The sequence below is a fragment of the Miniopterus natalensis genome, chromosome 2 (assembly GCF_054644295.1).
Source record: "Miniopterus natalensis isolate mMinNat1 chromosome 2, mMinNat1.hap1, whole genome shotgun sequence".
NCBI lineage: Eukaryota > Metazoa > Chordata > Mammalia > Chiroptera > Miniopteridae > Miniopterus > Miniopterus natalensis.
Genome location: NC_142082.1, coordinates 100,629,720 through 100,654,802, shown reverse-complemented (window position 1 = coordinate 100,654,802; position 25,083 = coordinate 100,629,720). Strand labels below are relative to the sequence as shown.

The 25,083-nt window shown below is 41.3% G+C and overlaps 1 protein-coding gene across 1 annotated transcript in view; it reads right to left on the bottom strand.

Annotated features, from left to right (window-relative positions):
* The window catches only part of FLT1 (fms related receptor tyrosine kinase 1), a 178,788-nt gene that overhangs the window by 84,792 nt on the left and 68,913 nt on the right, over positions 1-25,083 (bottom strand). Inside the window, exons 11-12 of the mRNA XM_016209446.2 lie at positions 10,047-10,161; positions 2,757-2,865 (exon numbers count right to left, since the gene is read on the bottom strand). Coding sequence (XP_016064932.2) covers positions 2,757-2,865; positions 10,047-10,161 — 224 coding nt within the window. The remainder of the gene's footprint in view (positions 1-2,756; positions 2,866-10,046; positions 10,162-25,083) is intronic.

Genomic DNA, 25,083 nt, shown 5'->3' with positions numbered 1-25,083 from the left:
AGGCCTTGGTGCTGCAGCTCATGCTGGGCACCAGGGAACCTTTCCGGGGGACGCTGAACAATACGGACGCGAGCAGGCCAGTCCCCTCCACTCTGAACATCCTCTACCGGTGCTGCCTTCAGACTCAGGCAAGAGGGGGTCCCTGTTCTGGGCCTTTGGAGGGCTCTGTCTGGCTGTCCCTCTTCACAATGTAAAGAGTCTGTGGGCCAAGTGGGCATACCCACTCAGAACCTGTGCTACCCCCACTTCTAGATCTTTCTTGGGGTCCCTGGGATCCCAGAATTCCCTGTAAAGATGGCCCCAAGTCTGTTTCCAGACTGTGTCAGACCTCTTTCCTCTTCGTTAGGTCTGTCCTCCTGACATCAGATCGCTTGTCACCAAACACACTTCTATGTCCCAGGGAAGACTGTCCATGAGGGTGTGGACAGTTTGAATGTGTGGGCTGGGGAACCTGTACACATGGGTGCATGGGCCTCGCTGTGTGGGACAGAGCCAGGAGTGGAAAACGAAGATGGGCAAGCCAGGGGCAGCTCCTTCTGCACCTCCAGGCACTCTGAGTAGTGCCAGAATTCTAAATTTGGACCTGACCCTTCAGTTCATCATGAAGGCATATTTGTCCCCAGAGGCTGAAACATATTTAACAGCTTGTTTGCTTGATTTAGAACTTGTATGTGGTTAGATATATTGTTTGTGGGCTTCCACTGGTACTCTTGCCTTGGCACTGAAAATGTCAGGCCAAGACAAGACAATTTTTCTGTCTGTTCAGATGCGAATCCCCCTTAGTACCACCTCAGACCCAGGAGCACCTCGAGTCGTGCTTCCTTCTCAGAGGCTTCGTGCTGCACCCATGGCCACATGTGGCTACTGAGCACTTACAATGTGGCTAGCGTGACTGAAGAATTTTACTCAGTTCTTTATTTCAATTAATTTAAAAACTGAAGCAGTGTAGTATTTTTAAAAATGTCCATGGCATGTTGAAGTGATAATATTTTGGGTATAATGGTTAAATAAAATTAATTTCACTTTTTTCTTTTTACTTTTTAAAAATCTGGATACTAGAAAATTTTAAATTACATATGTGGCTTACATTATATTTTTATTGAACAGCGTTGGTTTAACATTGGTAAATTCATCCATCACATTACTTCTGCACATCCCTTTGGATACTAGGATATATATAATTTAACATTTCTTCTTTGTTTCCTGGGTGTTAAACTGTCTTCCTAGAAAGAGAGGGCTTCGTTGATATCCCTGCAAGTGCCCAGGACAGAGCTGGCCTGTACTATCTGATAGCCGGTGCTATTAACTTGTACACACTTGTGGACCATTTGGAACAGAACAGGAGTTGCTCAGTCTTTTGTCCTCTAAATCACACGTACAGCAGCTATAGATTCGGATGGTAACTTGTTTCCAACCAAATATGCAGGACAGTACAAACCTTTGTATTTAATTAGTCAAAATTATCTGAGATCAGATCTGTGTGAAACTGCTATCTGAATCCTTCTCGAAATAAAGGATTTTCCTACTTGGAATGGATGCAAAGACGTTTTCCCTTCCACTTCTCAAATGTGAGAGGACAGGGACTGAGCCCGTCTGGAGCATCTCTGCTGCGTGCCTACCCGCATCTCCAGAGCCATTTCCTTATCTGGAGAATGCGGGGCTAGAATGCCTCTGAAGTCTCTCCCAGCTCTGACGCTCTGTGACAGCCTGCTCAGGGCTGTCTCCATGGCAGCTTCGGGGAGGGTTGGCTTACCCGCCAGAAGGCTCCCTGTGAGCTGACAGCCCATAGGTCTCATGAAATCAGACCGACCTCTTTCTTTCTGGAAAACTCTAGACAACTACTGCAGCCTGCCTTATGCAGCCTCATGCAGTGCGAAGTTTCCAGAGTTGGCAAACTGCCCAGGTTTCCTCAGAAATTGGGGGAGTGTGGAGCCAGGCAATTGTTTTTATACTTTGAGCTACTTACTTCCTTCCTGTACCCATGGAGGGACACAGGGAGTGCCATTTGTGTACCTTGGAAGTTTTAAGATTTGCAGAGACGGTCTTATTTAAGGCTAAAAATTCTTAAATGCTACCAAAAAAGAGTACATTGATTACTGTCAACAAAGCTCAGTTTTAGATTTCTATAGGAGAGCCTCATTTCCCAAAAAGTTGAAATTCAGTTATGAAACAATTAGCTTTTTGGTTAAAAAAAATATCATCACATGTATTATAATTGGGTTCCTTGATTATTACCCTTCTTTTTTTTAATCTTTGCCAGAGGATATGTTTTCATTCATTTTAGAGAGAGGGAGAGGGAGAGAGGGAGAGAGAAAGATTAATGTGAGAGAGAAGCCCCTTACCAGGAATTGAACCCGCAACCTTTTGGAGCACAGGGCTACGCTGCAACCAGCTGAACCACCAGCCGGGCTCCTTGAATATTCTTGAACAAGTGTTGTATGCCAGACCCTGTGCTAGGTACTGAAGGGGGTTAAAAAATGAACATGACAAGATCCCAAATTCACAGTCCAGCCTGGGAGCCAGACGTACACAAACAGCTCTAAAAGAGAATTCAGGGAAATTGCTCTTTAGAAGATTCAATGATGGTGTAGAATACTGTTCCTAAGAGCAAGGATGAAGGCACTCAAACTTTAACAATTCCGTGGAATGTTTTTTCTAAATAAAAATCAATCTACGAGTGTGCTCAAAGCAAGCAAGCTCTGAAGAGAGGCCGAGGTCACCAGGCTGTTTCTGCGAGTACAGGGTGTGTGGCTTACCTGTGATATAAAAGCTTATGTTTCTTTCCACAGTCCCCACTTTATTAGAAGCCATGCAGCTGTAGATTCCAGAAATTCTAGAGTCAGCCACAACCAAGGTGCTAGCAGTCTGCAAAAGAAAAGGACATTTTAGCTAGCGATAGGACAAAGGACCATTTGAACATCCATCAGCTACTTCTGAGGGTTGAAGTGATTCAGCTATTTCATTCATTCAACAAAGATAGTAATAGCATGAGTGGTAGTTACCAGAAGGCTCTCCCCTTTCCGAGCCCCAGCAAGAATGGAAAAAATAACAGGAAAGCAGGTCCTCAGGAGACCGGGGGATATGACATCCGACTCGTATGAGGGTTTCAGGCTTATTTATCTCGTGCTGCTGGCGCAACAATTACAGACCTGAAGCTGACATGCGGGACTGCACGTCCTACTCTCTGAGGTGGTCAGCTCCACGTCAATGAGGGCAACAGGTGAGGCGGAGGCCTTCTTTCGCTTGGATGACCTGAGATAGTGGGTGCTATTTGGGAACAGGAGCCTTAGCATCTTAAGAGAGCAAGGACAGAAGAGAAAGGTTGGCTGAACCATATCTTCTATGTGCTCAAAGAACGTGGCATTGCAGTCCCGACGACTCACTTAGATAAGCTCACTAAGATTATTGTGTGTGTTTGTAAATTACTTAATTTCTCAGTCTGTCAATTCCTAATCTAGGAAACGAAGATATAAGTTACAAATTAATACAATATCATTTCACCAGATGTTGTTGCTGCTATTTGGCAAATTAGCCCCTAAAAAAGCACTAGGAGTCAAATTTGTATAAACTTGAAAATACTTTACAAACTGTGATGTCTCAAAAAGTACTGAAACACAAATTTATACAGCTTAACGATTTGCATTGTTATCTTCTTTAAAAGATAAAAATCAGGTTTATGAAAAAAATTGTTGAGTTTTAAAATCCAACCCAAACTTGCAAAAAAGTAATACATACTATATATGAAAAAATGAAAAAGCGAGTTTTTCATATTTAAAATTATTTTGAAAATGTTGACCCAATTACTTATAAATTATTGCAGCCTATCTCCTAAGACACAGATAACTGGGCTTGAAATTGTAGAGGCTGTGCTGATGCTTCCAGACCAATGGAGTGTCCTGGCTGAAGTATAAAGGTCGAGTGACTTACAGGCTAAAGTAACACGTAGACTGAACTGTGACCATGGACTTTCTAAAGTGGTGAATACAATTTCTACAAAAAGTCTTAACATTTTTCTGAGTTGCTAAGTAATGTGCTAGGCACTTTACATGTTCTCATATCCCATTCAATAAATTAAGATATTTCTGTCTCTACAGATCAGGAAGACTAAAAATATATTCCTCACGCTTTAGCCAAGTTCATTGCTCCAAATCCTCTGTGGCTTTCACTATGATATAGTGAGTAATTACATGACAGTTTCTCTTCTGTTTGTTGCATCTGTTTAATTACATATACCCATATATCCTCTGTGTACTGAAATTATTGGAAATGAAAGTGTCTACAATATGTGGCATTTTGCATTCAATGTGGCAGACATTTACTGGGCATTGCCCAGATGTTTTAAGGGGGACAGAGGTGAATATGACACGATCCCTATTCTTAACCTGGAGGGATATTCTTAACCTTAAGGTGACAGAGAAGAATGTCTCTACTTGAAGACCGAGTACATGTTATGCCCTTCCACGCAGGCACTCACACGAAGGCAGAAGGCAGTGACGAGTAGGGAAGGGAGCTCAGATGTCTCCCTGTTTTGATTATTAATCTTTAAGAGGTGAGAAATAAAAAAATCCTGGATAGCCGAAATGAATCATTCGCCCACCACTTAAGGGTCATGGGAGAAAATTAAAGTAGTTAGGAGAGAAGCTTGTGAAGTACCCTCTTCTGCAGAAAAGGCAACGAGGTTAGAGAGCTTACGTGACTCACCCAAACACACACAGCAGCACAGACTGACCTGGGCAGAACTTATGCCCAGGGTGTCTGACTCCAGTGCCTATGCTCTTAATCTTTACACCAAACTGCTTCTTCCCTTAAAATTCTTTAAATTTAATAGCACAGATCTATTGGTAGAGTTCTATTTTTTGAATTGGGTTTTTCCTCAAGAATACTTCTTTTGGTCAGCAGAGGTAGACCATATAAGCTGAATGCTACTATGTACAAGAAAGACTAATTTCTTTCTTAGTATTTTACATAAGCTGCAAGCTATTTTTCAATGGATACAGTGTTATATTGTTTGAAAATATGATTGATGAGTTGAAAAGTTTTAAACAAAGAAATTTGAAAATAAGGTGAAACCTGTGTGTCCTACAATCAATTTTATTAAAAACGATCTGCTTTCTAGAGTGCTTCTCTTTTTTCAGAGAATATAAATTATAAATTAAAACATATTTTCATAAAAGACAAAATCTATTTAACAACTGAAGTATAAACTTTGTAGGGTCAGGAAAACGAGCTCAAGTGTAAACTGTATGTAGGTGAGTATAAATTGTCTGGACAGAGGACCGTAAGGCTTCGGAGTTAAAGTGACAGGTCTGTGCCCTGGTGCTCAGAACTAACTGTGATTGTCTCAAGAGAAAAGCTAAAAATAGCATAACAGTTGGAACACCTAATATCAACTTATTACTTTAAAAGACAGAGTGCCAAGAATTTGAGTTGTGACATGTGTTTGAAATTATAATCATTTATTTTATAAGATACATCAAAAGAAATTCTGCAAGATTTATGTTTGTATTATTTCTGTAATTAGTTTTCATTTGCCACAATATTTTTTTGGCTCTGAACCCGCACTTTGTGGGTGTCTCTACTTGCCCTGCCAGGACCTCAAGTATTTAGATATTAGGAACAGGCTCTTAAAGGCCATTCTCTGGTTCTTTTGTATGACTCAGGAATGCTGATAAAAACTGTCGTCAGGTACTGTAAGTTTGGAAGTTATTCATAATCCTTCCTTCCCTTTTGCTAAGTATTAGTCACTCACCACTACAGTGTAGCTTGAGCCTCACGGAACGGAATGGACGGGATGATGTGTAATTCAGCCTAACCTCCAGCATTAGTTTACAAAAAATCTATATATGGAACAGTGATTTTAATCTTGGGATGCTTCTAATATAGTTTCCTTTTCAGTGTTTCAGGGAGAAATAAAAGTAGACATGGAAAAAGGTTATGGAAGAATCTAAAATTAACCTAGGGTGGCGCATTTGAGCGAAGTGAGGGGAGAACGGAACGCGAGGATTAGGAAAAATTGGGGAGAGTGTGGGAAATGCAGCACAAGCTGTAATTCTGTGTTAGGCACTAATGCCCTGTCCTGGGCTTGTCTTATACAGTGCACGCATTTTTTTCTCACCTCAAAACAATTTCAGTGGAAATGTTGCGAAAACGTTAAGATCGGCACGGTTCTCCAGCCTCACGGAATTAATGCTGTGATAAGTATTTCCTGTGTGTTTATTTCTAACACAGGGTTCCTTCTACTTCCTACTCCGTATCTACAGGCCCAATAGTCTGGCCGCCCCATTTAAACAATATGAAAATGCCACGTTTGCTATTAGCAACTCCATTGATGACTCACTTTTCACAAATCTAGGCCAAAACTTGCCAGTAAGGAACTGAATTTTATTGTCCCCTGCACCCGTACTTGAATTACATGAAAAAAGCAAAACAAGGCAAAGAAAAAAAATTCAAGTCCCTGAACAGGTGCTCCAGTGGGCCTTCCATCCACTGATCTGTGGGGTGTGCTGCCGGGCGAGCCGACACCATGACTACAGGGAAAAGTAACATGATTGTGTAAGGTGGGGCTTTACTTTCTTAAAATGTACAGAAAATAAAAGCAGTTTTAACTGTGAAGGGAAGACCAGTGCAAATCATTTTGAAATAGCAAAACTTCCATTTGTCATCATTATATGAAATATAATTTTTCATACAAAAAGAGGTATATTAATAGGTGCTAAAAGTAAAAGTAGGAAATACTTTTAAATTTAAAACACAAAATTAATAATTTATGTAAAGTCTGTGTTGCAGATACAGCTACTAATAAGATATCGTATATGTATACAAATAGATGTATCTATCTCAAATTTTGTTTAGAAAGTATTATATTTTTTATTGCAAATAATTGCTTAACAAATAGACTTAATTGTGTATGATCATATCAATTTTAGAATTGCATTAGAGTCTACACGACAATCACCTTTATAACAGGCAAATTAGGTAGGGCAAATATTTCTAGCTCCATTTTTTGGAGGAGAGAATGCAAGTTCAGAGAGGTGAATGGACTTGCCTGTGGTTTATACAGGATAGAAAGTGGCAGGAGCTGACCCCATGGCTCCTGACTGCATGTCGGATGGCATAACTGCCAACTGGGTCTGGAAATCTATGTTTAAAACCTTGCATAACTACAAAATTACATGTAAATCAGGGAAGCTCCTTTCTCTAACCCGGTTCTGCTACTCCACTCCCACCATTTCTCTGCAGTCAGGTAGCTACTTCCATGGTTCAGGCTTCTTAGGAACCCCACCTAGCTTTCTCATTTCCAATTGTTTATTTTTGTGGATAGGATACCAAAGTAGGGCTAGAAGTTGCCACAGAAATTAAGTTCCTAAGGTCTTGTTTTAATATCCAGCAGTGATGGTCAGGAAAAGGCAAAGTGAACTGACACAATCAATGGCATCTGGAAATTTTCTAGTTCTCTGTGACAACTAACTTGATTTCTATCCTGAGGCAATTTTCTTTTCTTTTTTTTAATGTCACAAATTTAACTTTAAAGTTTATAGAATTTCCTCTTTCTTAAGTATTTCATTAAATGGTTCTCTCATCAATAGCTACATGTCATGGAATATTTTAAACAACTGTTCATCTGTATTAGAGAAAAAAATTGTAAACCACCTACAACTACTGCTAGTAATAAAAACGTTTCCTAAATCAGTGACAAGTGATTGCTGATAGAATCATGCCAGCTATCACCATCTGAACTGATTTCTTATTGGCTTAGGTTGGCAGAGTCCAGGTTTGGGAACAGGAAGACTTTGGTTTGAGCTTCCCATTTGCCACTTAAGCTGTATGGCTGAGTTACTCATCTTAGTGCCCCAGGTTTTCTTATCTTTAAAATGGAGATAACCACTTTGGTCAGCCAAAGAATGACACTGACATTAGCATATGTCCAAGTTTCACACAATGAAGAATTCAGAGGTTACTTGCTGTTATTGTTAAATCCTACATATAAAATGATGCCATCTACTTTGTCGCCTTCAAATGCAAAGAATACAGCTGAATAAACAGATAACACAAGCATATCATACTCAGACAGCATCCATAGTAACAGATTACTTCAGATCAAGTCATGTAAGTAGAAATAGACATTTCAGCAAGGGGTTATTTGATCATTTTTGTTTCCTTGCATCACTACCCCATACCTATAAAAGCAGGTTTTTACCTGTATTTCTCACTAATTCAACAGAAAAAAGCCACCAGGTCTGAGATGCACTGAGATTGCCTGGCTCACAAGGTGTCAGCTTGCAGAGGCTCAGGGGAGGTTAGGGGAGTAGAGAATGAACAGCACAGAAGTGGCAGAAAAGACGCCTGCTAGACCCTGATTTGGTCGAAGATTTTTTTGTGGGGGGGAAGGGCTGAAGTCTCTCTCTTTTTATTTTATTTTATTTTATTTTATTTTATTTTATTTTATTTTATTTTATTTTATTTTTTATTTTTAAAAAATATATCTTTATTGACTTCAGGGAGAGGAAAAGAGAGGGAGAGAGAGGTAGAAACATCAATGATGAGAGAGTCATTGATTGGCTGCAGCCCACAACCCGGGCATGTGCCCTGACCAGGAATCGAACCCTGATCGCCTGGATCCCAGGTCGACGCTCAACCGCTGAGCCACGCCCGGCCAGGCTCTCTCTTTTTAAATAAGATGTAATTGACATTCGACATCATATTAGTTTCAGATGTACAACATAATAATTCAATATTTGTATATATTGCAAACTGAGCACCATAATAACTGTAGTTAACATCTGTCACCATATATAGTTACAATTTTTTTCTTGGTATTATTAACTTTAGTTCCCAAGATGCACATTACATTCCTAGGACTTATTTATTTTTAACTGGAAGTTTGTAACTTTTGACCTTCTTTATCCATTTTGCCCACCTCCACCCTCTGCCTCTGGCAACCACCAATCTGTTCTCTGTATCTATGAATTTGTTTTTTGTTTGTGTGTTCGTTTTATATTCCACATATAAGTGAGTTATTTGTCTTTCTCTGACTTATTTCACTTAGCATAATGTCCTCAAGGTCAGTCCATATTGTCACAAATGGCAAGATTTCATTCTTTGTTATGGCTGAATAATATTCTGTTGTGTATACACACCATATTTTCTTTAGTCACTCATCCATTAATGAACACTTAGGTTGTTACTGTATCTGGCTATTGTGAGTAATGCTGTAATGAACATAGAGGTGCATATATCTTATTGAGTTAGTATTTTCCTTTTCTTCAGATATATACCCAAAAGTGGGAATGCTGGATCATATGGTAGTTCTATTTTTAATTGTTTGAGAAATCTCCATACTGTTTTCCACAGTGGCTGCACCAAATTACATTCCCACCAAACAGTGCACTGTTGAGGGTTCCCTTTTCTCCACATCCTTGCCAACGCTTGTTATTTCTTGTCTTTTTGATGACAGACATCCTAACAGGTGTCTCTCACTGTGGTTTTGATTTGCATCGCTTAAGTCAGAGAATCTTGAGCTCTTGTGTGTTTGTATGCCCCAATGTAGGCAGGCTTTGCCCTTGCAAAGACGGGGAAACAAGGTATTTTGTGAAATGGGAACATTCCATTTTAGCTTTGTTTATCACCACCCTGCTTTATGTATGGCAGTGATTCCCAGTCCTGGTTACATGTCAGAATCTCCTGCGAGCTTTCATGAACCCTGGGCTCCACCCCAGAGATTTAAATGTAATGACAATCAGGACAGTATCCTAATATGTGGCCAGGGTTGAGAACCACTGATGTGGACAAGGCTGATGTTCCAGAGGCAGTTCGCCTCCTCTGTTAGGACTGAGTGCTCATTCTCTGGGCCTGCAGGGCGGCTGGAGAATATGGCCATTTGAGTGGTCTCAGTGCATCTCTCCATGAAGACAATATCTCAATACTTTCTTCTCTCCGGATTTTTGTTTGAGCATTTGAATGACTTCTGGTTCTAATAAACCCAGAACTGGGAGCTGAGTATGTGTTTTTAGAATAAGTATCCCAATGCTTATTTTTATGAAGAATACCTTATTCTTTCCTTCTATTATTGCCGTGCGCTGAGTGATGCTCTCAATTCTGTTTCCTATGTTGCTGTCAGGATCCAGGATAAAGGTCTCTTCATTACTGGAGCAAAAGTCATACCTATTTTTAAAAAAAGTAAGTCATTACCATGTTGTTTGCAGCATGGTCCAGCCCAAGGTGAAGTGAAAATCATTGGATAAGTGCTCGGGTAACAAAATCACACTTTTTTTTCCCCTTTTCCTTAGATTTCCCCCAATATCCATCCTCACAACTTAAAAATAGCAAATATATTTTGCCTGGTCTGGAAAACCCACACCAATGTATCTCTAAACGTCCTTCCTGTTCTAACTGTTAAATATGAAATAAAATGCATAAATTAGAAAATTTAATATCTAGATTTTAATTAGTTCCTAGTGGAGGAAACATGCAAACACAGAGAAAAACCAAAGTTATGTTAATGAATGAAAACCTCAAAGAAATAACAGCATTTCACAACTATAAAAGGCTGGCTTTTAATCGGAATATTCCATTATGCAGGTAATTTTTTCCAGGTCTAATTAAGTGTATATGCAAACACACATTAAGGACCAGTTATTAAGTTCAGTCTATTACTTTTCAAGTTTGGGGGTTTCATAGCAAGCTCTTCAACTTCTTGGGTCTCAAGTGTTTAATTATAAAATAAGGGTGTTGGAGTTGTTTATCTTTAAGATCTTTTTTGATGCTAAAAATCCATCATATCTCTCATTATTTTGAACTAGCTACTAGAAATTTTAAAGAGAGATTTTGACCTATATCTGGAAGTTAGCATGTTCTCTCAGACACATTATTATCAGTATGCTTCTGTTTTCATATGGTTTACTATGCAAACCACTGCTGTAAATATTTATTGATCATTTATTATATTTTATGGACCCTGCATTCTAGATGAATAAAAACCCCAAACAATAAAAAAGACATGTAAGTCCGCTCTGACTGGGCAGTGAACTAGTATCTTAACTGGCCTTGCTGCCGGCCGGCCTTTCCCCTCCTCCAGCACCCACCAAACTGCTGTCAGACCAACCCCCGCATGTCCTGGTTTTCAGTGGAATCCTTTTTGTTCCAAAAGCTTTAACAACTGTACTGGAGAAAGGCCAGGCTTCCTTGTCTAACATCAAGGCCATCCACAGTCCATTCCTTACCTGCTTTTCCAACCTTAACCCTACAAGAAACCCTTGGTTCTAGTCAACTGTGTTTTGGTTTGATTAGTTCACGGTACTGGACCAGGAGTCAGAGGGGACCTAAGACCTAGTCCCGCCCCCACTTCTCCTAAATGTATGACAAGTTTCCTCTTCTAAAAAATAAGAATAAAAATATACCTGCCTTGTTAATCTCACAGGATTATATACGCATCAAATGACCAATTTACTTGCAGAGGTTTTGTAAATTAGACACCAGAGGGAAGTAAGGAATTATTCTGTGTGTCACAGGGGTCTGCCATATTCACTCTGGTCCCTCCGTCTTCACTCACACAGCTACCACTGACTGGACACCTTTGCCACCCACAGCTCGACCTTGTCTAACAGCTTATTCTGACTACTGTGACCCCTCACTGCTCTCACGGCAAAAGCACTCACTGAGCCTATAGCAAGCTCACCTTAAAATATTCCCTAAGATTTAAATACGAATTTATTTGATACATAGTGCAAATAGAGAGATATTTTAGGTGCCTGAAAACTGAATCTGTGGGCTCCCAAGGCTTGCATTTTTCTGCCAGCCCGGGCAGGTAAGGAGAGACTGCCTGCAGGAGCCTGACTTGAGTCCCTGCAGCCAGCCTCGACCATGGCCTCTGCTATCCGATTAACTTCAGTGTTGATTTTTCTGTTTACTTGCACTGGACCATTTAATTGAAGCACTTTGTATTGTTACCTTTTGGACTAGAATTTGTGGTGAGCGGAATGTTTGCTGGGCCTTAATTTGTACATGTCTTGGGGAGATTTTGGATTTTTTCAAACCAGGAAGACATTTTAGAGTCCAGTTTCCAGCAAGAATTGAGTGGATGATCTTAAGGAGCCAAGGGCAGCCAGGACTTACGTGAGATGAAGGTGAAAAGATAAAAATAAGTGAGAAAAAGGGAAGACGGAAAGGATGGCAATGACCAGCTCCTCGCTATCCTGGAGCTAGGAAGGACTCCAGAATGTGAAACTATCTAGTCTTCAGGATGGTCTCCCCTCTGGGCACGCTGCCCTGTAAGGTCCTCCCCCAGAGCACCCACACTTGCTAAGTTTCCATTTAATGCTTCTCAGGCCCCAGTGGGCCAGCAGCTGCAGGGGGACCGGGGCCACATGCACTTATTCACTCTGTCCTCATAATTAAGCAAGGGCCTAGCAGGTAATTGGCACCACATAAACGTGTGCAAGCATACAACCAGGCATGAGGTACTGATATGTTGTTTCTAGTAAGAGTTTTCATTTGTTTTAGTTGTTTATCATTTTCAAACATACTGGTAAGAAGACATAACGTAATAAACCCTCATTATACCCACCACCCAGATTTAACAATTAAGATTTTGCCACATTTGTTTCATCTATCCCTTATTTCTTTTTATTTTCTCTAAGTATTTTAAAGCAAATCCCAGACATCATGTCATTTTTGCCCTACATATTTCAGTGCATTATCTCCAAAAAATATGCTTCTTTTCTAATATAAAAACAATGCCATTATTGCACCTAGTAGACTTAGCAACAGTTCCTTGGTGTTATTTGTGTACAGCCCATAAATCAGATTTCCCCCGAATGTTTTTAAAATGTCTGCTTTTACAGTTAGATTATAAGATGAAATTTAAAAAGAATTAATAAGGAGTGACCACTCTTAAGGAATTTCTGTGATTTCTACTAGCTAGTCTTTTTTTTTTCTTTAATCCTCACTTGATATTTTTTCCATTGCTTTTCAGAGAGGGGTACCCCCTCTGAAAGAGAGAGAGAGAGAGAGAGAAACATTGATGTGGGAGACACACATCGATTGGTTGCCTTCCACATGCCCTGACCAGGGCTGAGGATCGAGCCTGCAACCAAGGTACGTATCCTTGGTCAGAATCGGGACCCTTCAGTCCGCAGGCCGACGCTCTAACTGCTGAGCCAAACCGGCTACGGTCTACTAGCGAGTCTTATAAGCATCAGGTAAATTAAGTGAAATCAGTTTTCTTTACTAGTAGAGAAACTCAATTAGTTTTCTTTATTAGTAGAGAAAACGGAACCAAAGAGAAATTAGACACTTTCTCCTTTACTTGAGACATTTTAATGATGAAGCTTTGAAATCATGATGTCATTTTGCCCTAGTTTTCATTTTTAGTATTCTCCATTTTCTAGACGGTAACCTTCATACTTTGAACTAGTATTTGACCTCACATCTTTCACACATGCTCAGTACAAATATGAGTATATATAATGTATATGTACATTACAGGCATATGGGGTTTATGACACGTGCACAGCTCTATGAACACGTAGACATCTATATTAGTCATGTGCATGTGTACTGGGTATTATGACATCACACAGCAGAAGTTCTCTTGTATCTGGAAGAGAAGCCTTTAATTTTATTCTTTTTCCCCCTAAAGAAGTGGAAGAGATAAGGGAGGCCTTAGACAAAGATCTTAGTTTTATACTCTTGGTCTTCAGGAAATGCAAAGAAATATGTGAGAGTAAAGCAAGTCAGAGGGTTTCCCGAGGGAAATGCAGTCTGCTGTTGGAGTTCACTAGGGGCTGTCAACCTCTGGCCCCCGCCCCTGAGCTTAAGGGCAGTCACGGATGGCACAAGCCCCAGCATGGAAATCATAGGCTGCACTCCTGCAAGGTCCTCCACACAAAAAGGGCAGATTCTGTGGCTGTCTTCTAATTTGGGGACTGTTATTTTTCCCTCTTTGTAACTGAAACCGTAAAAATAGAATGCCGTTCAGGAGCCTGACTATATAACAGCACTTGAAAGGAGACTGAGGGGGAGGGGAGCTTGCCTAAGCCTTAAGAATACATCAGGCTCTTAAGGAAGTAGATTGTGCCATGTTTGAAGATGCAAAGATAGCCGCTGTGCTGGGAACCGTCTCGAGGGGGGAGGAAGCCGAACAACGAGAGGAAAGCAGCGTTCACTCCTGATTTCGCACAGGAAGCCCACAGCACCTCCTGCCAAAGGGAGATAAGAAAGCTCCCAGGCACTATTCTGGACAAGGCCACCGTTATCAGCTTCAGTTCCATGCTGTCCCCTCTCTGCTCCAAGCCTCTGTCCCTTTCCTAATGAGCTTTAGGACTCCGACCTCCATTTGCATGCAGCATGCCAAGTACAATAGCATGGAGGTATTTATAACCACTGAGAGGAAAAAAAATTTCCGGGGTAAGAGTGTATTCCATGTCATGTCATCTCATCCATTGCCCTGGAGTTGAAATAAATTAGTTTCAGACTATAGATTGATATACATAAATTAAAAGAAAGCAGCCAATTTTGTATCCAACACATGGAGCTGGGACCCTACCTGTGACATGTCGGTGTACTTAACTCCAAGCAGGAGTCATCTGTGGGGCTCTCATGTCTGGTCTAAGCTCCCAGGCTTCTTCTCTTGACACTTATTAGGGAAACACCACCCTCCAGAGATGTAGGTGACGTTACTGACCTACATGCTTGGGGTTGATTTTCCTGTAGTGGTGATGAATTTGCCCTTTTCCCTTCACACTCAAAAATATTTGGCTCCTCTGTGACCAAAGACAGATAAAGGCAGTCTGGGGCCACAGAAAAAGGCAAAGCCAGCACTGGGGTCAAACCTACAAACTTGACAATACTGACTGCTGGCCCCAACAGGCAAGTTCACCAGCCATAGGTTAAAATAATTACAATACACACCCTGCATACCATTCTCTACTCCAGTAAGGATTATATTTTCTATGTGCAAGGCATCCCGTAGACACTATCTCACTAATCTGTACAACATCTTAAAATAGCAGGTACTCTCATCTCCCGTTTAATGGATAAGGAAACTGAGGATTAGAGAGGTTAAGTAATTACCCAAGGCTAAACAGCTAATAAGTGGCAGAGGCAGGATCATACTCCGTTCTGGCTCACCCCAGGATCTGTGCACTTAACCCTTACCCATGGACAATCATCATACAACAAGAAATTGCTGTACTTCAGTGCTGCTTTGCACATAGCAAGGCAAGGCTTGTCAGATATTCACCACACGGATACCATTAGTGCAGTGGGAATTTAAGTCTTCTTTAGCCCTTTTTGCATAAGACTGTCAGCTTCTTTCCAAAATCTGGCAAACAACTCCCATACACAACCAGAATGTGTTGCGTGTCCAATGTGTGTACGGTCTACAGTTAGTTTATATCAGAGCTCACTTTGTCACCCCACAGTTTCTGAACTCAATTCCCAGTCATCTTTACAAGCCCAACACAGGAAATGCAATGCACAGTGTGCACCCCAAGGGACCCCTTGTGTCCCCCTGTGCTTTTCCTTAGGTGCTGGCTCTGAACAATCTGATTTTCAGACTTTCTTCATTCCCCTGCCTCTCTTTCTCCTCCCCCTACCTACATTGCAAGGCTGGCACTTTTCTTTCTTTAGACTTTTAGAGGATGGGTTGTTGCATCTGGTAGAATCAGGAGGGAGAGCCCAGCAGGGTGAACTTTAGCCACTGATGGTTAGTATCTGTATTTGCTTTGAAGTGACTCTCTCCAGTGAGAACATGTAGACTCTAAAGAACAAGGTGAGATGGTTCAGCCCTTCATTTCTCCTTTCTAGAGGTTGACCATCTGTTTAGTGCCTATTATGGTAAGCCAAGACTCCTGTAGTTAGAGAATTCTCATTCCATAAATGATTTCTAGCAAGTTTCATAACCACTCCAGTTCTAGAAAGTCTACTCTATAGCCTGAATCTTAAGAGAAAGAGGTTGTAGTTTTTTTTCACTTTTTCCTTTTTTTTAAATAAAAAAATGTATCTTTATTGATTTCAGGGAGAGAGAGAGAAACATCAATGATGAGAGAGTCATGGATCGGCTGCCTCCTGCACGCCCCCTATTGGGGATAGAGCCTGCAACCTGGGCATGTGCCCTGACTGGGAATCAAACCACGATCTCCTGGACCATAGGTTGATACTCAACCGCTGAGCCACATCGGCCTGGCAGTTGTTTTTTAAGGATCTCCTTTCTCCCTATGATACATGATATTAAGCCGAACTTTCTTTAAAAATTTCTGTTCTCCTAAATTTTGACTCTTGGTTGGCTGAAGTGAAACTAGTACCAGGCCTGGGCTAGGAGCTATATATACACATTTAAGCTCAATAAGTTCTCACAGTCACCCAGTGAAGCAGGTATTATGATCCCTATCACACAAACCTTTTCACCAAAAAGGACACTGAAACTCCAAAAAATCAAATGCTTTGCTCAGATTCACAGAGAAAATAGCAGTCTTGGTATTAGAACCCAGATCTTCCTGACTCTCTCCACCAAACCAGCACTCAATCCATCACACGGGATGAATTCTGTTCCCAAGTAACCTCCCAAACCTTTATAACCACACTTCACAAGGTGAATCTGGCTCAGTTACCTGCCGGAAGGAAAGCTCTGGTACAGAGTCAGACAGCAAGAGAAATAATGTATTAGCTTTCCAAAGGGAGACAGGCACCCAGTCCTTTGGTGAAGAGGGAAAGGGAGAGTAATACTTTATAATTACATTTTGATTTAAATTCTGGTTAGCTTTGGTCCTAAAAATGTTTTAATGCTAAAATTATAGGTACTCTTGGCCTTCTACTGGCTGATAAATTTTATCATTTAAAAAAATTTTGCAACAAAGTATAAAATCTAACTTCTATCACAATATTTTTCTTTCCCTGTTAACTTACTTTGTCTGCATGATTCCTGGACGTGCTCTGAGGTAAAGCTAGCCTGCCTTATTATGAAATCCACTCATTTATAGCAGGCTGCTGACTTTAAAGAGAGCCTCTGGGTGGGGGTGGGGATGTGCAGTGGTGAGCTGAGCACCCCAACACCCAATGGCTGCTTGTTTGAGCCTGAGACATTGCCTAGGAGTGACTGTATATATTATAATTACAGCACATTTGTTGGGGGGGGGGGGGCTCTAGAGAGCTCTACAGAGTCCCAAGACAATTTCCCTTTTTCTTTTTTAGATGTTGAAATCTGAGGACTTCTTGTGTGGACTCTGCTTATCTGTTTAATGAGATTAAACTGCACATGCTAACTGTGATTAGAATCTATTTGTAAAGAATATTAAATCATTTCAAGTTAGGAAACAAAGGGGTAGAGCAGCAGTAAAGAACAAATCGAGGCCGTAAAATGTCTTTGTAAAAATAGAAAGGAAAGAAAAGACCACCTGGAAGCCTGCCAGAGGGCGCGGCCAGGGCTGGCTCCCTGGTATGGCAGCCACCCTGCAGCAGGGCCTGATGTAAACTTCCCTCAGCTCCTGCATGCGCTGTGTCAAAACATCGCTGATAGTGTGTCCGAGCCATCAGATTAATAGAATCTGCAAACACTATCTTTTCCCCTCCTCTCACATTCTCTTAAAACAAATAAAACAATATAGGGGAAAGGATGCTGGCAGAAAGAGGCGTGGAGCTGGAAGGAGTGTTTAGACAGAATGGTTCCTGCTCCTTTGCTCCAGGAAAAGGGCCTGGGCCTTTGGGGTGGTCATAGGGTCAGGCCAAGGGGATTCTGGAGGAGTGGCTTTCTGTGCAGTGAGAGACCTTGTGACGCCTTGGAGCCCATACTGAAAATTACTTCTTGTCTGAATGGAGAGGGGAGTGGAGAAGACTTTTCAGGGATTGAAGGCTTTGGGTCAGCTCCTTGGACAATGGTGGAGGTGATCCAGCGTCCTGCCCACCTCTGTTTAGATAAGAGCTTTTCCGTGAGCGTCCTGGCCTGCACTGCTTCCTGCTCTCGAGGGCCCTGTGCTCCATTCACACTCAGAATGGGGCCTGTCTTCCCAGTCTCTCCTTTCCTTCCTCTCCTCTCCTGCCCGCTTCCACCAGGAGCTCCAGTGATCCCCACACCCCAAACTCTGACTCTCTTTTACACAACCTGAGCCAGGACCAAGGCAGCCTTTCAGTTCAACACCAGGGTGATTGGGAGGCTAAAGGGGTGGTTACTTGGTTACACCCAGATATGGGTGTCAAAGAGAACACCTATTCTGTTCATTCATTTTTCTTCTTAGTGAAAGACTGGTCAGCTGAGGAAGAGTGAGCCGATAAACAGAAATCTTTAAGGAAATGTTAGGAGTGCCTACAAATATCTTTTACCCTGCAAGGAGTCTTAAGGTATTAACTCCACTCAGTGAAGAATAGTTTAGTATTGTTTCATTTTGTTCTCATGAAAAGGAAGACAGCATACTATTTATTATATAGTGGTCAATACAGAAACATCCAGAAAGCCTTCAGGGGTGGGGGTGGGAAGTCACAATCTACCCTAAGGACCATAGATTCTAGAGGTAGTCAGACCTGAGTTGAAGTCATGATTTTATAACTTTCTTGTTACATAGCCCCGGATAGCAAAAGCCCGATTGCGAGAATCGGAGTCATAGAAAACTGCTCAGTAGTTTTAATCCTTCAATATTTCTGCAATCATTGGACCATATCAGCCCACAAATCACTTTTAATAAGTTCTGCTTTGATGTTATGCACAGGTTGCCACTGAAGGGCATTGTAATTCTCAGTCCCGTGACACCCCTCTCTCATAGGGCTGTGGCTGAGGAGTTGGTGGGACACACCCCACACAGCAGGAGAGGAGAAGTCCTTTCTCTCAGCTCTCAGTTCCCTGAAAGGCTGTACTTCTCTTGGTTGGTTTTTAGCTCATGGATCGCTTAATCTTGTATATGTCTATTTCATTTCTCTTTCTCTCTGGGCAACTAGAAAGTAAAGCTTGTGGGTCGTATCTCCATATTAGTCTTAACTCCATTTCTTTCCTTCATCCAGGTTTGCTCACTTATTGTACTTTTTTGTGAATTGTCTCGAATTCTTGGATGTGCTCTTAACACTCATGGCCAACTCAAAAGAAGCTATTCCATATTACCACGTCTTACTAGTTTTATTATAGGAGTTAAAAAACAAACAAAAGGGAAATAACTTAAGGTCCTTCTGTATCAGCAAACATTAGGGTGATACTAAGTGAGTTAACTTGTGTAACATGCTTAGCACAGTGCCTGGCACACAGCAGGCAGATCATTAGTGTTAGCTATGATTTTATTATCTGACCAGCTGGGAGCTACTTAAGAGCAGGGGCTACATCTTATGCATCTTTATAACCTCAGGGCCTGGTGAACAGTAAAAGAGCACACATCTCTGGCTCAGGTGACTGCCTGAGAAGAGTGAATCCTGATAATGGCCTGACTAGATGTGAACTCAATCTCATGTCAGGCAGCAACCCTGCCATCCATCACTTATCTAAAATGTGCTGAAAAGGGTACTACTGACCGTCAAATGACCTCACACATAACCCCTCAACTAAGCACTATGTCATCACTATCAGTGCTAATCCAGTCACAATGAAGAGTATTAATGAAGACAGGGGATCTGACCGGGGCTAGGTAAGCTCATCACAGCAGTATCAGTATTTGGCAAACTGATGGTCACAGAAAATTTCAACTTAGGCAACGATGCTTCAAGTGGAGAAGCACCTTCTGGTCTAATAGCTACAAGCCACAACCTCCCATTTGGCTCTATAGAATTTCTAAATACCCATTTTTTATTTCCTCACGTTATTTATTTGAAGACTTTCATACAAGAGAGGATGTCTCAATAAGGTAGCAATATGTGATCATCTTACATAATTTTTAATGGTGAGGACAAGGCAGATGGAACAATAAAGGCCTAAGGAAATGAGATACTATAACCCATATAACTTTTGAAAAAGACTGAGTGGAAATCCAAGTTCTTGGATTCCAAGGTTTTGATCTTCAGACATAGAAGGCAGAGTTTAAGGGATACAATGCACATACCCTGCTTAAGATGTGCCACAGGAATAAGACCACCAAGGAGTCTGTAAAGTCCATCAGTCTATAAGAATGACCTGGTGGGACCATGGCAGATAGGTCGCTGAGTACCTAGGCATTAGCCAGAGAGGGTGAGCTGAAGCAGAATGACTGATGGGCTCAACTCTCTAGCCCCCATTCAAGAAATTCCATGTCACATCTAAATTTACTTTTCCTTTTTTTTTCAACCCAAATCCAATAAGCCAGTCAAATTACTCTTCAGGCACGTCTTCAAGTCCTCAACCCATTCCTATCCCCACATCACTCTGTCACATCTGTGTTCCTCTCCCTTTCCATTTAATGTTCCAGTATTCACCCACCATCTTTAGGACCCAGATCTTACTTCCTTCAAGGTGCTTTTTCTAAAAGGCAGTGCTCACCATCTACCAGCAGCTGAAACCATGTTGGTTCATTTATTCAACCAGATTATCAGCACTTCCCATGAAGACTCAGTACAACGTTAATCATGGACATAAGGATAAAGAGTAATAATAAACAGGGAATCAGAGGCTGGGGCTTGCTGATAGCTAGCTGAGAGTAGAGGGGTAGTTGTTTATCTTTGAGCCTCAACTTCTCATCTATAAAACAAGCTCTTTTTTAAAAAAAATCGCTATTCAACAATAAAAATAAATTTTTAAAAATCTCTAAAGCTCCTTAATTTTGAGTGAATTAGTCACTCAGAGTGACTGGATCAAGGCATGCTGAGGCTGAACTTTACAGCCTCCCTCTCCCCATTTTGTTCACTCACCAGCTGGAAACCCTATGCTTGCTTTTCCATTTCCCTTTGGCCGTTCCCTCATCTCCCTTAGTTACTCTCCCATGTCTCTTACTTAAACATCCACTGAGAGCGGAGTGCTTGCTTAACATTGACCCCCAAAATTAATCCTGAGCAACAAATGAGGACATGGGACTTTACTGCAAAAGATCAAATACCCCTGGATGGTGAGAAGGTCACAGAGAGGGACAGTACTATCAGGGGAAAGTGCCACAGCAGAAGTGCCAAATTAACTGTTTGATCTGCTACTCTCCCGAGTTTGGTCTTGTTTAAACCTGCTCATCCCATTGGGGTTTACACCTGCTCAACAGGTCTTTTCTCACCTGCGGGATTGGGGCCTGAACCAGCTGCAGGTCATCAAAGAAATTGTGAAATTTGAGTCAAATTCTCCCATTTGCTGCAAGCTTCTTTCTCGTTCCTTCTCCCACCCTCAGATCAACTCGAACTCAACAGGTGGACTCTGTGGGATCACTAGTGACAAGACTAAACCAGTGCTCCCCCAAACCTGTCCCCTGAAGGATTTCTGCTCCTTCCTCTGGGAACTCACAGGGAACAACTTTGAGGGGTACCATGGGACATCAATGACAAGTAACTTTCTGAAATGCCAACCTACTTACATTCTATGATCTGAAAACACCTGAGAAATAATTTTCTGAGCTTCAGTTTCCTTATGGGAAAATTGGGGAAATTATGTCTATTATTTAAAATTGTTGTACAGATTAGGGATAATGTATGCAAAAGCACAAACAGTGCTTTGACACTACTAAGGGCTCATTGATTATATCTATTACAGCTATTATCATTAAGTAGACAACTGCATTCAAGGTGATAAAACATCCTACAAGGCTTTTAGAGAAAGTATGAAGAAATAGGGTTTAGTGACTTGAAGCTCATTAGAAGGCACTATCTGGGCCATAGTCTAAATCCACAACACCCTTTCCATCTTCTCAATCTACCAGGTTCTGCCTTTTCACATAAAAGAGCAGTGAAGTTACATTAAAACCACAGGCTAGAGTCCATTTTTCAAGAAACAGTCTACCAAGTCATTGGAGATGGAACTAAAACATAGATTTCCAAGAATAGGCGCATGCTTTATAAGTGATATGTCCTATTTACCTACTACCTAGGGACTCATGTCAGGATCTTAGTTTCTAAATTCAGCAATAAAAATGCCTATTCAATTTTTTAAAATCTGTGAATATGGCCAAAGAAAAGTTAAGACATTTGGCCAGTCTTAAGGAATCTTCCCAAATTGTGCACCATTACCTTCTGGGATTCCTAATCCTGGGAAGTTCCATTGAATTTTGCTCAAAACATCTCTATAAAAACCGCCCAGCATAGCCTTCCTATGACTCAGCCTTTTGGTTTAATTTAAACACATAGTGAAATGTTTGATAGCAATTACAGGAGACAGTTAATTCACAAGAAACAATTACTCATCAGACTCACTGTATAGTTATAAAGAGTGGGGGAAATGAAAATCTCACAAAGCACAGAAAAGTGGCAAAGAGGCATTTAGCAAATGAACTCCTGCTCGGTTCTCAGGACTTTGTATGAAATATTAATAAAGGCTGTTGTCCGAAAACTCACTCTGGGCAGCAAGCACTTCCTCATCTAGTAGTTATATAACAGAGAGCAAGAAGTTTCTCATTAGTAAGTGAACGTTCCCTTTTGGCCGGTGATGAGAGCCTCCCGTATGAGATGGCCAGGTTTATTTGGTTGGTTGGTCAAGCTCAGAGTCCTGCTCAGTGCTCTTTGGTTAAGTGGTCTTTAATGCCACCACTTTGATTCAAGGCTGTGTGTGTGGCAAATTAAAATTCTCTGTAGCATACCTGGTTTGAATCTGCCCACCCATACACACTACACAGAATATATGTCAAGAGACACATGGGTACAAATTGTGTGTATAGTTAAGAGGAATGTAATAAAGATTAAAACATGGGGTCTATAATTGTATTTCCAAAAGAAGAGGCCTTCTTAAATTACAGCTTCCCTCAGATATCTGACCTACAGTTAGCCCCCAGGAAATGTTGACTTTTTCCATGTTTAAATCCTTTAAATTTTTATTTTGTAGATGGAAAATAGAATACGGGACACAGAACGGTTTCAGCATAAAAATAATAGCCATTCATGCTGGTGGTCAATTAAATTTGAGTCCTTGAGTCCATTTCTAATTAAGTACCATTAACAATTGTTCTGCCTTTGTCCTGTTAATTTTACATACCCTACTGATGCACAAAACTGTGTGTCTCCCAAATGATCTACCCTCGGCACATCCTTAATGATTCAGGCCTTCCTTTCTTTGCCAATTTGCTGACGTAAACAGTAGAGAAATGCAATTAGGCGAGCCCATCTCAGAGTTTCTAGATGCCTCTGCCTTCTCTTATTTTGTAGGCCACCCCTCATACAACCCCCCAACAAGCCAGCAACCCACAATTAGCCCTGGAGTGGTCAGCTCTGTCTAGCCTCCCCACAGGACTCTACTGCTGGGGCAGATGAAGAACGTTTCAGAAAGGTGACACCAAATTGGGTGGCAGGGAATATGTTGCTCTGTTAAATGTCTGAAGCACGTAATTGTTTGAGACTCCAGGTCTGGCCTACGTTAGAATTTTGGAAGCAGTTCCTTGAGATTCCATGGGTGTCTGTTAGAGCTTTCTTAGAATATCCACCATTTTAGCTAAGAAAGTCAAGAGAGAATATTCTACCCCCTCTCCACATCCCTTGAATTGAGGATCCCATGATGTTTTTCACATTCTGAAGGAGTTCCTTGGCAAAAGGCCAAATCAAGCAAGCAAGGTGTGGGGCCACCTGGGAAAAGAATGATGCCTTCACGTGTGTGGCAAAGGGAGGCCAGGTTGGCACTGAAGACAATATGGGTCGACACGAATGGCCGAGGAGCTGCTGCATTTCTTCCTTGATGGGTAATTATTGACATTATAATTACAGGGTCAGTTCTGTACTCCAGAATCAGACTTGCACATAAGACTCTTCTTACAGCCATTCTACTTTCACAAATTGATTTTTTCCATTAATCTTGCACTGATCCTCAGAGTTAATCTTCAGGTCAAATTGCTTTATAATTTATAAGAAGCAGAAGGGAACTATCAGCGTGCAACAAGTAGGAAGTTATTTCAAGCTATTTTGAAAGAAGAAACGTAATTTGAAGTTATTTTCTCACCCCACTCATTAACAGCTGAGTGTTATAGGAAAGGGGAGGCGCGGTGGCTCCATTTGCAGAAGGGAACTTGAAGCACAGGCTAGATACCCAGCCAGGGGCACCCAGAAGTCTGGGCCTGGGCCAAAAATAGAACCCTTTTCCTTGATTTCCGGGTCTCTGTCCCTGAGACTGTGGTGTAGATAGTCTGCAGGGACATATATAGATAGAATACGTAATCATTAAATCCATTTCATCGTATATGATTAAAACATAAACGCTGAAGACAAATGGTGTGTGTCTTTATGCTTTGCACATGGTTGGTGTCCAATAAATATCTGTGTGATAAGCAGATGGTTGACAGTGTATTTTACCTGGAGTACAAATAGTGTGTGAAATGCATGTGTAAGAAGTGAGTGATGTTAAAACAGAAGGAGCAGAAGCTTCTTGATACGTTTTTTTATTGGTCATCACAGAAGAAAATGAGATTTTTCATGGAGAACCCAATATATGTCACATTTTTTTCCATTAAAGGACAACACAGTGTGTGTTGCAACTCTATTAGAATCTATCTTGAATTATCATTTGTGATCATTTGATGGAGGGAGAGAATTAAAGCGGCCTGTGATCTAAAGAATGTATGTTCTAAAAACAAAATGCAATGAGTAAAGGCTGCAGGTCTTAAACCTCCTTATGGAAAAGACTCAACAATCATCAACGTTTTAAAAGCAAGCCTTAGCTTTAAAAAGACAGCCAGGTAGGCAGCACACTAACAGGTGAGGTGATCCAAGTTCATGGAGACTGTCAGGAACGGTGGCCCCGCAGAAGGCCACTTCCCACCCTCCTGTTTGCGGGGAGTGGATGACTTGTCCTGGCATACAGTTGTCAGTCAGTTACCTGAGGTGTTCCTTAGCTTTTATGTGTGTGAGGATAAAAACAGTCTTTCAACAGCTTAGATTCTTCCTGAGAAAATGTGCAGTTCAAATCTGGAGTTATTATACCAGACTGTCTTTTCCCCATTCCCTCCTGGGCTCCTCAAATCCATCTTTTCTGTTCCCCAAAGAAAGGCTCTTCCCTCCAGTCCAGTATAGTTACCGTTCCTGTAGAGACCAATC